General features: G+C 39.2%; 1 protein-coding gene across 2 annotated transcripts in view; it reads right to left on the reverse strand.

Moving 5' to 3' along the window:
- The window catches only part of LOC110083896 (bifunctional heparan sulfate N-deacetylase/N-sulfotransferase 4), a 138,951-nt gene that overhangs the window by 83,541 nt on the left and 41,973 nt on the right, over positions 1–13,437 (reverse strand). For both annotated transcript variants that reach the window (XM_078376627.1, XM_078376626.1), the window contains exon 2: positions 5,977–6,064. In XM_078376627.1, the coding sequence (XP_078232753.1) occupies positions 5,977–6,064 (88 nt within the window). The remainder of the gene's footprint in view (positions 1–5,976; positions 6,065–13,437) is intronic.

Consider the following 13,437-nt stretch of genomic DNA (forward strand, 5'->3'; position numbering starts at 1 on the left):
TCACTCCCCCAGCCAGTCCGCGGCCCAAAAAAGGTTGAGGACTGCTGTTCTATTGTAAGTGTGTACACCTGTGCGTTCATTTGAGTGTGTGTGCATGCGCCTACCTTCCCCTTCAGAAAAACACTACATCATGTTCTGGTCTAGGCCATTCCAAGCAGAGCTTGGAAACATTAATTTTAAAAAAATAATGTCACTGCTTTTGTTGTTGAATTTTATGTGCTATAAGTTGTGTTCATTACCTACAACCTGTCCCTAACTAGTGATGTAACATGTTAATAATATAGTGTTGAGGTATTATTTCACTTATTTCCCTCTAATGCTCTGCCCTTTCAAAAGGGTCTCCCTAAATCCTGCTACTGCAGCACTACTGAAATCTGCCTTTGTTTCTTTTAAAAACCTACATGGAAGCTGCAGGGGACATACTCGGTTTCTTCATGAGCTGAATCGCACTCTGGAAAACCTTCCAGGACAGTTAATGGGCTTGTAAATAAGTCCATGGATTCTTCCTGTTTTGAAGGCGAAAAGATTAATATCTACCACCATTACTTCAAAAATGAACATATTATGAGAAAAGTTCTTCTTTAAATGTGCGGTTTCTAAGCTCTGGTTCCCTGGATTTGTAGCTGGCAGCCCTAAAGTTTTCCAACATAATCTTGAAATTTGTCCATAAAAGAAGAGGTACAAAAAGTTTGGCCCTGTATATTTCATTTAATCTGAACTAGTGCTCAGATTTTGGATTTGTTTTCATCCCAAATAATCCCATTTATAATATGTAAATAAATGTTATGAATAAGATTGAAAAGGTACTCAGGCAATCTCCTAGGTATATATACCAAATGGGAGGAAGAAAAAGAAAAGAAAGATCGGTTTCGAAGTGAACATAACAGCATACTTATATGAAATACATGCTGAAAGAGATAGGAATTATGAAATCTGCTTCCTCTGAAGAAGACTGACAAGACTTTACAGGTGTTGGGAAAACTAGAATATGTGTGTTTCCCCCTTTCTTGTCTACATTCTGAGAATAGAAATATCAAAAAGTAATGTGAGAAAGAGTCATCAGTAATATCCAATGTATGAACCTATGAAATACAGATAACTTTGTTGAGGATTGTAATGCTGGATTCCACAAGTTTAAGAAGCTCAATGGATTAACAGAATTTGAAAACAGAAGTCACTATTTTTCTAGCATTCCCGAATGCCAGGTTTCAAGGTTATGGAGAGATGATTGGGCAATCATGTCCTATTATTTTAGCAATATGGAAGGTGATGACACAAGAATGACATCAAGGCATGATGAACTTACTTACAAGGACTCCCTCCACAACATTAATTCACATATTTTATGATACAGCTTGTTAGGACTGAGAATACTTCAGGGCAAGGTCTGGGTTAGTGCTTGCTGAGATTAAGCTCCAAAGCATGATTGGGCAACATTGCACTCTCCAGGTGTTGATGAATTGAAACTACCAGCAGTCCTAGTAAGCACAGACAATGGTGAAGGTTCCTGAGAGTTCCTGATAGAGTTGCAGCCCTAGAACTGACATAACCACTATAGGTATGATATGTCCTTGTGAAGTCCAAAGCTTGATAGTGACACTTGCAAGAAAAGAATGTTAATTGCTACGACTGGTTATTATTATTATATGTTTTATTACCAGCTACTTTTTGTGTTCACGTATTCTCTTGGGCATCATGACACTCTACTCTCATATAAACATATTTTTCACAATAAAAAATTCACTTCGTTACCACATACAAAAAAGGAGGGGGAACACTCCCCAGAAAAACAAAACAACAACATAACTATGACTCACAGTCATGGCAACTGATTGGCATAGTAAATCCAAATTTGCAAATAAATAAATAAATAAATAAATAAATAAATAAATAAATAAATAAACAAACAAACAAACAAACAAACAAACAAACAAACAAACAAATAAATAAAGTGGAACAAGCCCGAATGTTCTGATGATTCATCCCATAGAATGAATACAAATAAAAAATCATCCAAAATGCTAAATTTAGTTACCTGAGAGTAAAGTTCTATGTCTTCGTGGTGCTATCCATACTCCATTCATTATAAGATGACATTCTAACTAAGATGATCACTTGCATATCATCCCTCAAAACAGGAAGTATGCCATTCAAGACCATGCTGATCCTACAAGAACCTGGGCTTCATTCTGCATCATTAGAGGTCTTATGAGTGATTTTTCAAATACAGTTCCCCGTATGGCCTATCACAGTCGTTCAGCCTGGCTGTAATCATTGCATGAACACAGAGTAGATTACACTCTCCAGTTGGTTGGTGCTAATGTGCCAAAAGGTCAAACCTGAGAAGAACATAGGTTATGGCAATACATATACAGTGGTGCCTCGACTTATGAACATCCCTACTTATGACCATTTCGAGTTACCAGCTCCGGCTGCAAAATTTTGCTTTTACTTACGACCAGAGCTTCCACTTATGAACAGAAAAAGGCAGGGAAAAAGGTGGGAAATTCAAATTTCTAACTGTAGGTGGCGATGAGGCTGCTTCTTTGTAGCTCTTTTGCCCGAGCAGTTAGAGAGTGTGCGTCGGATGAGGCTTGGGACTGCCTCCTTCTGCTTCTGAGTCAGCATGTGTGTGTATTTGCAGGGAGGCTTCAGGCTGCCTAGTAAGGTAAGGTGCTGTTTTCTGCTTTTAAAAAACTGTTCTGGGTGTTTTTGCAGTGTGGTTTTGAGCTGGGGGGTTTCCCATTTCTGATGGGTCTTGGGGTTTTTTTTTTGTGTTTCCCCGCCCCCATTTCCAATGGGTCTTGGGGGGTTGATTTCTTTTTTGGTTGTTTCCCCATTTCCGATGGGTCTTGGGGGATTTGTTTGCTTTTTCGTTCCCCCCCCATTTCCAATGGGTCTTGGGGTTTTTTGGATGCTTTTGGGGTTCCCCCCATTTCTGATGGGTCTTGGGGGGTTGGTTGCTTTTTTGGGGGGGGTTTCCCCATTTCTAATGGGTCTTGGGGAATTTGTTTGTTTTTGGCTTTCCCCCTATTTCTGATGGGTCTTGGGGGGTTTGATTGCTTTTTGGGTTTTTCCCCATTTCCGATAGGTCCTGCATGCTTCCCTTGTTTTTTCTTTTGTTTTCTGTGCATTTACAAACCTGTCCCCTTTGTTCTTAGTGCATTCCCGATCTGCTCTGTTCGTTTTCTGTGCATTTCCAATGGGTCATGTACGCTTCATTGCTTTTCTCCCCCCCCCCTTCGGACAGAAGGGATTAATTGCGTTTCCAATGAGTTTTGCTGTGATTTTTTTTGGTGACTTTTTTCTTTGGCTGGAATGGATTAATTGCATTTCAATGCATTCCTATGGGAAATGGTGCTTTGACTTGACGACCATTTCGAGTTACATCCATCGGTCATAAGTCGAGGCACCACTGTACCTAAGACTTAGCACAAGCTTAAATTGCTAGAGGTATGTGTACTAGGCTGGCTTTTTCCAAAAGCTGGCATAGGTAGGGAAATTAAAGAATTTTTAATTCTTTCAATTAAATTCTTTGTTCTCACAAATTTAGGCTGTCTCACCTTGGTGAAACACCTCAGCAAAGAATTGTCATGCTCCACAAAATTATTTACTTCTAGATGAGACCCAAGAAAAGGAGTGATTTTTTTTCTTAGCAAGGTCTCCATTATTTGTGCAAACTGTCTATGTGCAAAACTACTGTCATTTTCCTGTGAGAAGTGCAACACACAGACAGTCCACAGGGAATGAGTGGCTCCTCGTTAAAAAAAGACCAAAGAAGCCCTCTAGTGCTTATAATCCTTAGAACTGGTGTGATGAAGTATGAATAATCATTTAGTCCAGTTCATATTATTGCAGTTTTACATACTTTTTCATAATTTCTTCAGAAAAAAAAGCTTGGTTTTGTTATCTTGTTGACAGCATTGCAAAATACCTCTCCTGGCACATGAAGCTGAGACCACCAAGTATGTGTAACTTCAGCCAAAAGGTAGGACTCTAAATGTCCTTCAAATGGCTTTGAGATAACAACTAGTTATTCTACTAAGTCATCATAGTAGAAAGAGATATGGAACACTTGCATTCCGAACTTAAGTATGTCTCCTAAAAAGTTCACTGAATACAATGGGATTTACTCAGTCATAAATTTGTACACAAATGCTGTCTTAAGTCCATAATGCATGAATACAAGGGTGCAGTGATGGCAGCCATTTACCCTTCCCACAACATCACACCCCCTGCTACCAGACCTCCATGTACTAGACAGCAGTTTAAAGAAGGGGCTCTTCACCTGACAGGAAACTATAGTCACACAGAGTCCAGATGTCAAGGGTGGGTTTAAAAATGTGGTGTCATTCTTGATCCACACATTGGCCATCTATGAAAAGGAGGTCAAGATTGAAGGTCAAGATTGAAAGACACCAGCTATAAGCTGGTTCTGGAGGCATGTATCCTGTCCTGTAGGACCACAAATGTCAGCTATTTGTTCAATAGAATGAGCAATGAGTTCCTAGCATTTCACCTCATGTCCCACAGGCTGAGGTGCAAACAATTGCTGAAGAGGCAAAATAACACATACATGTGTTTATTTGTATTATGACAACAACCCCCGTTTAATCTTTTAGAGCTTCATTTCTTCGATTTAACAGTTCAGTATGGGTTCTGCTAAAGCCTGGAAGTAGGATGCGACATAAGGGGGATACACTGAGCACCTCCCTGCCCCTAATCTCTGCTAACCTTTAAAGCTGGCTCTTAATGAAGAAGATATATAAGGCTGCAGTTAAATAAAGTTTAAACACAGAGAAGGCTTTAAACAGGGCTCGGATAGAGACTGGAAATCCAAAAATGTGACTGGAAGCAGGTAATGCTAATCTGCAGCATCAGTCATGATGGCATGAGGAGAGGAGCACAATCAATTAATTACTTAGAACCGAAAAGGTGAAGTAATCCTCTTTTCATTTAATTTAAATTCCTTTAATCCACATCTTTTTCTCCCTTGGGTAGAGCAATACAGTTTTAAAAAACACACAAAAAACCTCCCGAAGATTCCACAGAGCATCCTCAATTATATATTTTTATTTTAGTAAGTTCAATTCCTAACCATGTGAAGATACAGTGGGAGATGCATTGTGTATCTATGACTCCTGCTTAAAGGGAGGCAGAAACTTCACTTTTCAACATTTTGCCCTTTATTCTAGTTGAAAGGATAAGAAAGGCAAAGATGGCACCAACTTTACCTTGTCTTGAGCTGGCATTAAGTACCTGGCAGTACATCTACTTCTTTTATAATCTCTCCACTGACATTATCTGCCCAGGAAAATGATCTAGGTGTACCTTTTACGTTAGTATGCTTTTGAAATGAATCTACCAATTTGCTGCTCTGCCATCAGCTCAGTAATGTTGACACCATTTGGAGGGCTTGAAATTCCCATGACTTAAATTTGCATGTGAACATTTGGAATTGGATTCTAAAATATTAAATATGTACATGTATAACTAAACACCCACAAATTTTGGCATATGAATTTTGATTTATCTAGTTGTATGCCTGTTATACATCCACAGGGCATTCCCATGGGGAGTGAGGGTGCACATTTCAATGTTTGATAAGCTACCTTTGGAGGCATGACATAAATTTGACATTCAGCTTTCTCAAACAGTCCTTTATAAGGCCAAAGTTTGTTCTTAATCCCCCACTCCTGAGGGAATAAATTTATACAGTTGTGAAAACTTGTTTCTGATGAGGAAATATTTAAGTGTAGTTTGGGCGCAGCTCTAGTATTACTTCTAATGCTATAGGAAAGTTTGGGAAGGAAAGTCTCTTGACAACAGTTTTAAAAACTTCAAGAATTTCAAATGCTTGTAGGTCAGGTTTAACTTCACTATTGCATTGCTGTTTATGAACCATGCTAGGAGGGCACTACTTTACAATCGTCTGCTTGCTTAACTGCTACCTGAAACTATATAATTCCTTCTTACCTGTGTGGTAAAACTTTCCTGAAAATCCAAGGTTGAAGGTAAAATTTGCAACCTGAGTGCGTAGTAAAATTTGAGTCTCTAGTAAGGCCTGAAACAAATAAGAAACAGCATGCTTTTAGGGAAAAAAATAATGCCTCATTTTTAGCCTAATGTTTCTTGAGCTCTAAAAAGTTAAGAATATTAACAAATATATTATAGTATCAAGTAACTTTCTCTTCCTACATGACCTAATGGATTATGTTAACAGTGAATATTGGTAATAACAGTAGGATTTAGGTTAAAGAAAACTAACGTTATGAATGACATGGTACTGTCAACTGCATTATCAGAAAAGAAAAACTAGCAGATTTGCCAGGTTTTTTATATGGTGCAGAACCTGCCAAATCTCAGTACGGTACTTGTAAGAACAGGATACACATGAGCAAATCTGTTCTCTTTTGAATTATCATTGCTCACGATGCTCATATTTATGATAAAGTATCTACTCTCTTAAGGTTCCAGTCTCAGCTTTCATAAACACAAACTGGTAACGTTAAAAGAAGTTATGGCAATATAAATTCTGGTTTGCATATGTTATTTGTATGGCACCCGCTTCCATCTAAAAAGTTTATTTATTGCCCATTTGCAAATCCTTCTGAAATCTGTTGCCAACTGATACCCAGCCCCTGTCTCTGGTGACTTATATCCCCCCCACAGAACCCTACTTTAACTTAGATTTAAATACAGTATAAGTGTGATCTGCAATTAAAAAATTGCAACATGAGTACTCCAGTTTAGGGTCAGGTATCCACATATTTCCAGGACACTCCATTCAGTTCTTCATTCTCCTAGTTTTCTATACATCCTCCTCAACAATAAGCAGCAAAAAGACACATCAACCTCACCTCACCTTCCCCTTTCTCCACAATAGGGCCACCCCTTTCCCCTAATCTCAGACTTCCTTGCTTATCTGCTGTGTGTCCCTCCAGGCATATTAGTGGCAAGCATCTTCCCACTACAAAGCACACAGCAGGCAAACATGAATACAGAAACCCAACAATGGAGCATGTGAAGAGATTGTGACTCGGAGAAGGGCACCAGGATGCACTGTTTCGGGCAGTGGGAAGGCTCCACCAGGACTAGATGCATCCATGCACATGATCTGAAGAAGTCCCACCGTGAGTACAACTAAGCGCTGTGTGCAAATATTACCAAGCAGTATAATTTTGGCCCTTGTTCTGTGGCTAGTGAAAGTACTTAGACACTCCTCATTGGGCTGTCCAGGTTCCTTCCCTCCTTGGGATTTTGTTCTGTGGGTTTTTGTGTGCTGCAAAAGAATTGGGAATCACCAAGTCTGTTGAGGTGACCTCTTGTGATGATCCTGTTTTATCCATATGAAGATTGGTGCTCAGAGAACATATTTGGTATTAGTATATAACATATTTAAGAATAGCAAACATTGAAGGGCAAAGGAACTGCTGCCTTCATTTGGAACAGATTTCACCTGAGAATTATACTGATAGTTTTTACCAATGTGCCTCAGAGAGATACTGAACCATGAGGTGATAAACCATGAAAAAGTACTTTTCATTCTTCTGGGAACAGAAATTCAAATAATACTAATGAGACAAATGTCAACGGAAAGCTTTTTACTAATGGGCAAGGCGAATCTTGGGAGACTATGGATCACTAGCTTATTGAAAAAGCAACCTTCTACACAGTCATGCAGAAATTCTCCAAAATGAAGGTAAATTATCTTTTGTAAACAGTTTGTTCTCAAAAAAGAACAAAACTAGCTGAAGTACTGGATACAGCCCATTGTCTAAAAGAAAAAAAAGAAATAAAGAAACACCCTAACAGTGTTACAAACATGTACAGACATATACTGAACCACGCAGAAGTCTTTTTAATGGGACTCGCCCTCCCACCTCACTGAATACACATAGAATTCTGTGGTGACTTAGAGTGCCATCTCTAACTAGCTGGATGGCTGAGGGCCCAGTGAGGTAATAGGTCAGCTGAGCTGAATCCAAACCCCTTCCAATGCAGAAGCTGTGGAAATTACTTAGGGCTACTGTCACCTTGGCCTAACTTTTTGTCAGCCTTGTGGCTGTGTCCCTCTTGGGATGCTCATGACATCAGATTAGACGATTACACGGAGTGCTTCTGCCGTTGTGCAGAAAACAATACCATTCACCACAAGAATCTCAGCCACAAAGAAAGTGCTAACATAGTGGTTGCAGAAATAATACTGCCAAAGTATAAGCAAGGGAACAGCAGTTGTTATGGACAGGTTGGAGGACAGACAGGAAGTTTAGCAACAACTCCCCAGCTTCACATTTTAGACACCTCTCATCTCTTATTGACCAATGCCAAAGATTGCCAAACTGCAACACATGTTGAAGCAACTTCCTACTGGAACAAATTTTCAGATGGACTACTGAAAAACCTCAGCCAGGAGTTTTCTACCTGCTCTCCAAAGCTAACTGATCTGGCAGAGCTGGGTGCTTTGTATTTTCAGGCATTGGTGCTACTACAGATGAGATGATGGCCTCTAACAGTGTGCAGTAAACAGAGATGTAAAGAATTCTGGCTAGATTCTTTGTTATTGTTAGCCTTTGCTTAGGCTTTCTCAACTTGGCACAAATGCATAGAGAAGAAATCTTTAAGCCCTACCAAATTCCAGGCCTCCAAATGAGAGTGAAACAGTGAGTCATGTTTTTTTCTCTCTCATCAGTATCTATAATTTTCAGAAACTGCTTCTGATCAAAACTAGAATTAGTGTCCTTTCCTTTGAGACACGTAACACACTGAGGAAGCATGCATAGAATAACAGGCTAATTTTAAGGGAGAAGAAGACAAAAACAACACCTCCAGTGTTTTTAATCCTTAAAAGAAACCTCTTAAAAGAGACCTCTGGGTAGAGTGGGCGGCATATAAATAAATAAATAAATAAATAAATAAATAAATAAATAAATAAATAAATAAATAAATAAATAAATAAATAAATAAATAAATAAATAAATAAAAGGTCAGGCAATAAAGCTGCAGCTATAATAATCTTGTATAATTTGTGTTAAGGTGTTATTGCATTGAAGTGATATTTGTACAATTGTGCTTAATTTCTCCACAATTCTACATCATACTCTTGTCGGCCGAGCGTTTTCCAAGCATTACCTCTTAGCACCTATTCAGCCCAGATGTCCACAAAGGGATTTGAAAGCAGAAAGCTGGGGAGGCTGATCAGTCCTTTAGACTTACCAACCTCTAACAACCCCCATCTTAGGCTGATATTCCTGTGGGTCTGTTGATGAGTCTTGCTTCCTTTCCTGTTCCTTTAAGCAGTAGATATGGTCTTGTTCCTCTCCTCTGTACCTTCTAGGGCACATGTCTATCTAAATAGCTTAGTGAGAGGGAATAGACAGAGGAAGGTTCTCAAAAAGGTTCTTTAAAAAGTGAGTCAAAGGTACATTAAAAGTGAAAGGATGTGCAAAAACTACAGGTTGGTAGATAGCTTACATTACACCAGTGGTCCCCAACCTTAGGCCTCCAGATGTTCTCAGACTTCAACTTCCAGAAATCCTGGCCAGCAGAGGTGATGGTGAAGGCTTCTGGGAGTTGTAGTCCAAGAACATCTGGAGGCCCAAGGTTGGGGACCACTGCATTACAATACCAACACATCTAGCTTGTTTAGTAACAGCTAATGATAAGATAGCATGGCAGAGGATTCCCGTTCAGTGAGTGCGACTTTCCATGACAAAGCATAAACAATGAGACAATGTGAACAGAGAACAAGGGGGGGTGGGAAACGAAGTGCATTTTAAAATGCCTCTGATATTGTGTTTTATCTATAGATAAAGGTAAAGGTTCCCCTTGACATTTTAGTCAGTCGTGTTTGACTGTAGGGGGCGGCGCTCATCCCCGTTTCAAAGCCGTAGAGCCATTGTTTGTCCGAAGACAATTTCCATTGTCACGTGGCCAGCGCAGCTATACACGGAACGCTGTTTACCTTCTCACCGAGGTGGTACCTATTTATCTACTCGCATTTACATGCTTTCAAACTGCTAGGTTGGTGAGGAGCTGGGACAAAGCGACGGTAGCTCACTCCGTCGTGTGGATTCAATCTTACGACTGCTGGTCTTCTGACCCTGCAGCACACAAAGGCTTCTGCGGTTTAGCCCGCAGTGCCATCACGTCCCTCTTTATCTATAATAGTAATTAATAAAGAGATACATGTGGATAATTGTGTTAGATAAATGAGAATAAAAATATAGTGAAGACCTGGTTCTTCAGGCAGGCTTTCCTCCTTTCCATCACTTAGTTTCCTGTGTTTTCCCATCTTGGAATTTGCTTACTTCTCTTTTTTGTTTGGCTATTGTCTGTTTTAATTCTTGTTTTACAGTGGACTCTCGACTTACAGACGGCTCCACTTACAGACTTTTCGAGTTACAGACTTCTCTGGCTGCAAAATTTAGTTTCGACTTGCAGCCAGAGAATCGACCTACAGACCGGAAAAAAACCCAAAATGGAACAAAAACGCCTGTTACGAATTAATCGGTTTTCAATGCTTTGTAGGTCAATTGAGCCTCGACCTACAGACTTTTCGACCTACAGCCACCATTCCAATACGAATTAATTCCGTAAGTCGAGGGTCCACTATATATTGCTCAGACTGTAAGCCGCTCAGAGTAGATAATTTGAATCTAGATGGGCAGGGTAAAAGCAGAACAAACAAACAAACAAACAAACAAACAAACAAACAAAGAAATAGTAGAAGCTTTTGCAGAATGTTGTAAAAGGAGCAAAGGATGGATGTGACTTTAAGCTGTTTGTTTAGTGGTAAGAGAAGAAGAAAATGTGTTGGTGTAAAATGAGGTTTGTGTTACAGCCTTACAGTAAGTAAGAGCAAATATATGTTACCTTACAGTACCATCTAACAACATTAAATTAAATTGCAGGGAGCTGGCTACCTATGCCAGTCAGATCCGCAGCTCACTGGGACTGCCCTCAAGTCTCATGGCAGTCTGCTACTCTACCAGTCAGCCCGTCCCCCAAGAGAAGAATACAAATATCCCATCTCTAGCCTGGAATGATTGCAACAGTGAGAAGACTTATAATGAGATGCCCGGACAATTCTGGAAATGCTTGCCAATGATTGCCTGGTTTCATTCTGGGATTAGCCTTTTATTGAGACAATGTCAGCTATGATGAACCTGCGCTCTAGGCTTCTGATCTGTGCCTAGGAGGTCTATAAATCTCTATAGGACTCCAGGGGGAGTCAGGAATCCTTATCAGGATCTGACACATCCATGAAGGAGATCTTTCAACTGCTCCTTAAGCCATTTTAAGTGGTGCATAGCTCAGATCTTCTTAAATTCAGATCAATGGCTAGAGATTAGGATTTTCTCCCTACTGTGCTCTCATCCTCTAAATTGGGACAGTATGAGGGAGGGTTTACTTTATGGAGCAGAAATTGGAGGGAGGTCCCTCAGCACACCCTGCAGTTTCTTGTACTGCTTTTTGGTCACAGGATAGTGTTAGTGGTAGTCCTGTTCAGTTGCTGTTTACATGGATCTTGGCAACACGCTTCGTGAAAAGCAATTAGCCCCTCTTTTCTCCCTACCTACTTCCTTCATGTAGAGAGTAATGTGTCTCAAGAGGAAAGGTTCTTGCTCACATGCAGGTTCTCCCTGTCAGCAAGAACTCCAATTTCACTACACTCCAGGAGCAGGGTTTTGGAAAGGGTTTCTCAAGAACCTCTGTTAGCCAGATGCAGCTCATGGGCAGAAATTTCTGTCACCTGCTAAAGGATGCAAAACAATGTAAATATACTGCAACATTTTATTGCAGGGCCAAATTGTACATCCAGTAGATGCGGATGCAAAATCAAGATTGCCCATGTTAGTGCATTGATGCATAGCACAGCCAGTGGTTTAAAATGTAATTTACAAAAACACAGATTAAAGAAATAGTTATAACTAGTTTACAAATGAACTGTGAAAAATCAATGCCTATTGGATTCTCTATTATGCGAATGTGTAATGATGATGTAGTATTATTAAAAGCAAGCAGCTATGAAAGTAGATGGGTGGATCTGATCACTGCCTCAATAAAAACACCACCAAATGCCCCAAAGTAAGGCTGCACAAAAAAACTATAATGAATAAATGATCACTTTCCTTTCCTTATTATAAAGTCATATTTATATTCACTTTTAATTATGCATAATTGTAAGAGGCTATTTGGAAACCCAGAAGGGAAGGCAATTATTGCAAAATGTTTTGTTGCTGGTTAAAGACTTTGGAACTTCTTTATATTTAAATATGTGTGGTAATTACTGGCTTTTTTTTTTTAAAAAAAGAGGAATTTCAACCCTAGGCAATCTATGTAGTTTGGCAATTAACTCTCATGTTGGAACTCACCATAGTTCCACTGTTGTTTTGTTATTGAATTTTTTTTAAAAAAGAAACAGTTAATTTTTAAAAACGTAGTTAAATTCTTTAGATCTTTAAAGATTCATTTTAGAATGTCCAACTTCATAACTTGCATTCACAAAAGTAATATAATTAAGCAGTTCAGTTTCTTTGTGGAACGGCAAGTTTCATTATATTAATTGCTTCTTGGCTTTGTTCACAAGAGTATGTATCTCTCTTCAGTACCCAAAGAATACGTCTTTTTATTTATTTATAGTGTTTCTACTCAGCTGGATTTTAGACTCATCTGCATAGTTACATTTCGAAGGTTTGAGTTGCTTTGTCTTTCTTTATTCTTCATAATTGCTGCATCTATTAAGCAGGAGTGATATTTTCCCACAATGTCCATGTTAATTACAGCTATCTCCTTCATTTGCACAATAAACTTTTTGGGGAGCTAGTTCTCCGGGAACATTTCATGGCTAATAGGAAGCAATTTGCTTTTCTTTATTAAGTACATTAAAACTTCATGCCCTAGACATCACTGACTGTAAACATTTGATTCTGCTCAAATTTAATGCACCAAGGCATTTTCCTCTGCCATATTAGCTTTATTTATGTGCTGTGTTCTGGATTGTTAGCTACTAATGAGACTTCAGCTCTTATTGCTCTAAGGCCTGAACACTAACCTCATTTTAATGAGATCATTATTTGCTGTCTTCTGAATGGGAGACAACAAATTTGCCTTTTAATTAAGGGTCAAAACACCTCTAGCTAAGGAGAGTGAAGAGGTTATCAAGTCCTTAGAGATACCAAAGAAATAGCTTTTTTCAAGTAGAGGCAAGGCAGGCTCAATTGGGCATTATTAGTCTGACAGGAAGAACCCCCCACACACACACACACTAACAACACTAAAATGTGGGAGCTAGAGTTCTCAAGATGCGGTAAAAAGTAATTCAGCTGAAGTAATTAAAAAGGCTTGCCTCTGAACCCAAAGGTTAACATGGATCAATACTCCTGTTGCAGCAGGATCCTTCCTTTCTAACAGGAATGGTATGCAAAAGTGCAG

This window comes from Pogona vitticeps, chromosome 5, assembly GCF_051106095.1.
Source record: "Pogona vitticeps strain Pit_001003342236 chromosome 5, PviZW2.1, whole genome shotgun sequence".
Classification (NCBI taxonomy): domain Eukaryota; kingdom Metazoa; phylum Chordata; class Lepidosauria; order Squamata; family Agamidae; genus Pogona; species Pogona vitticeps.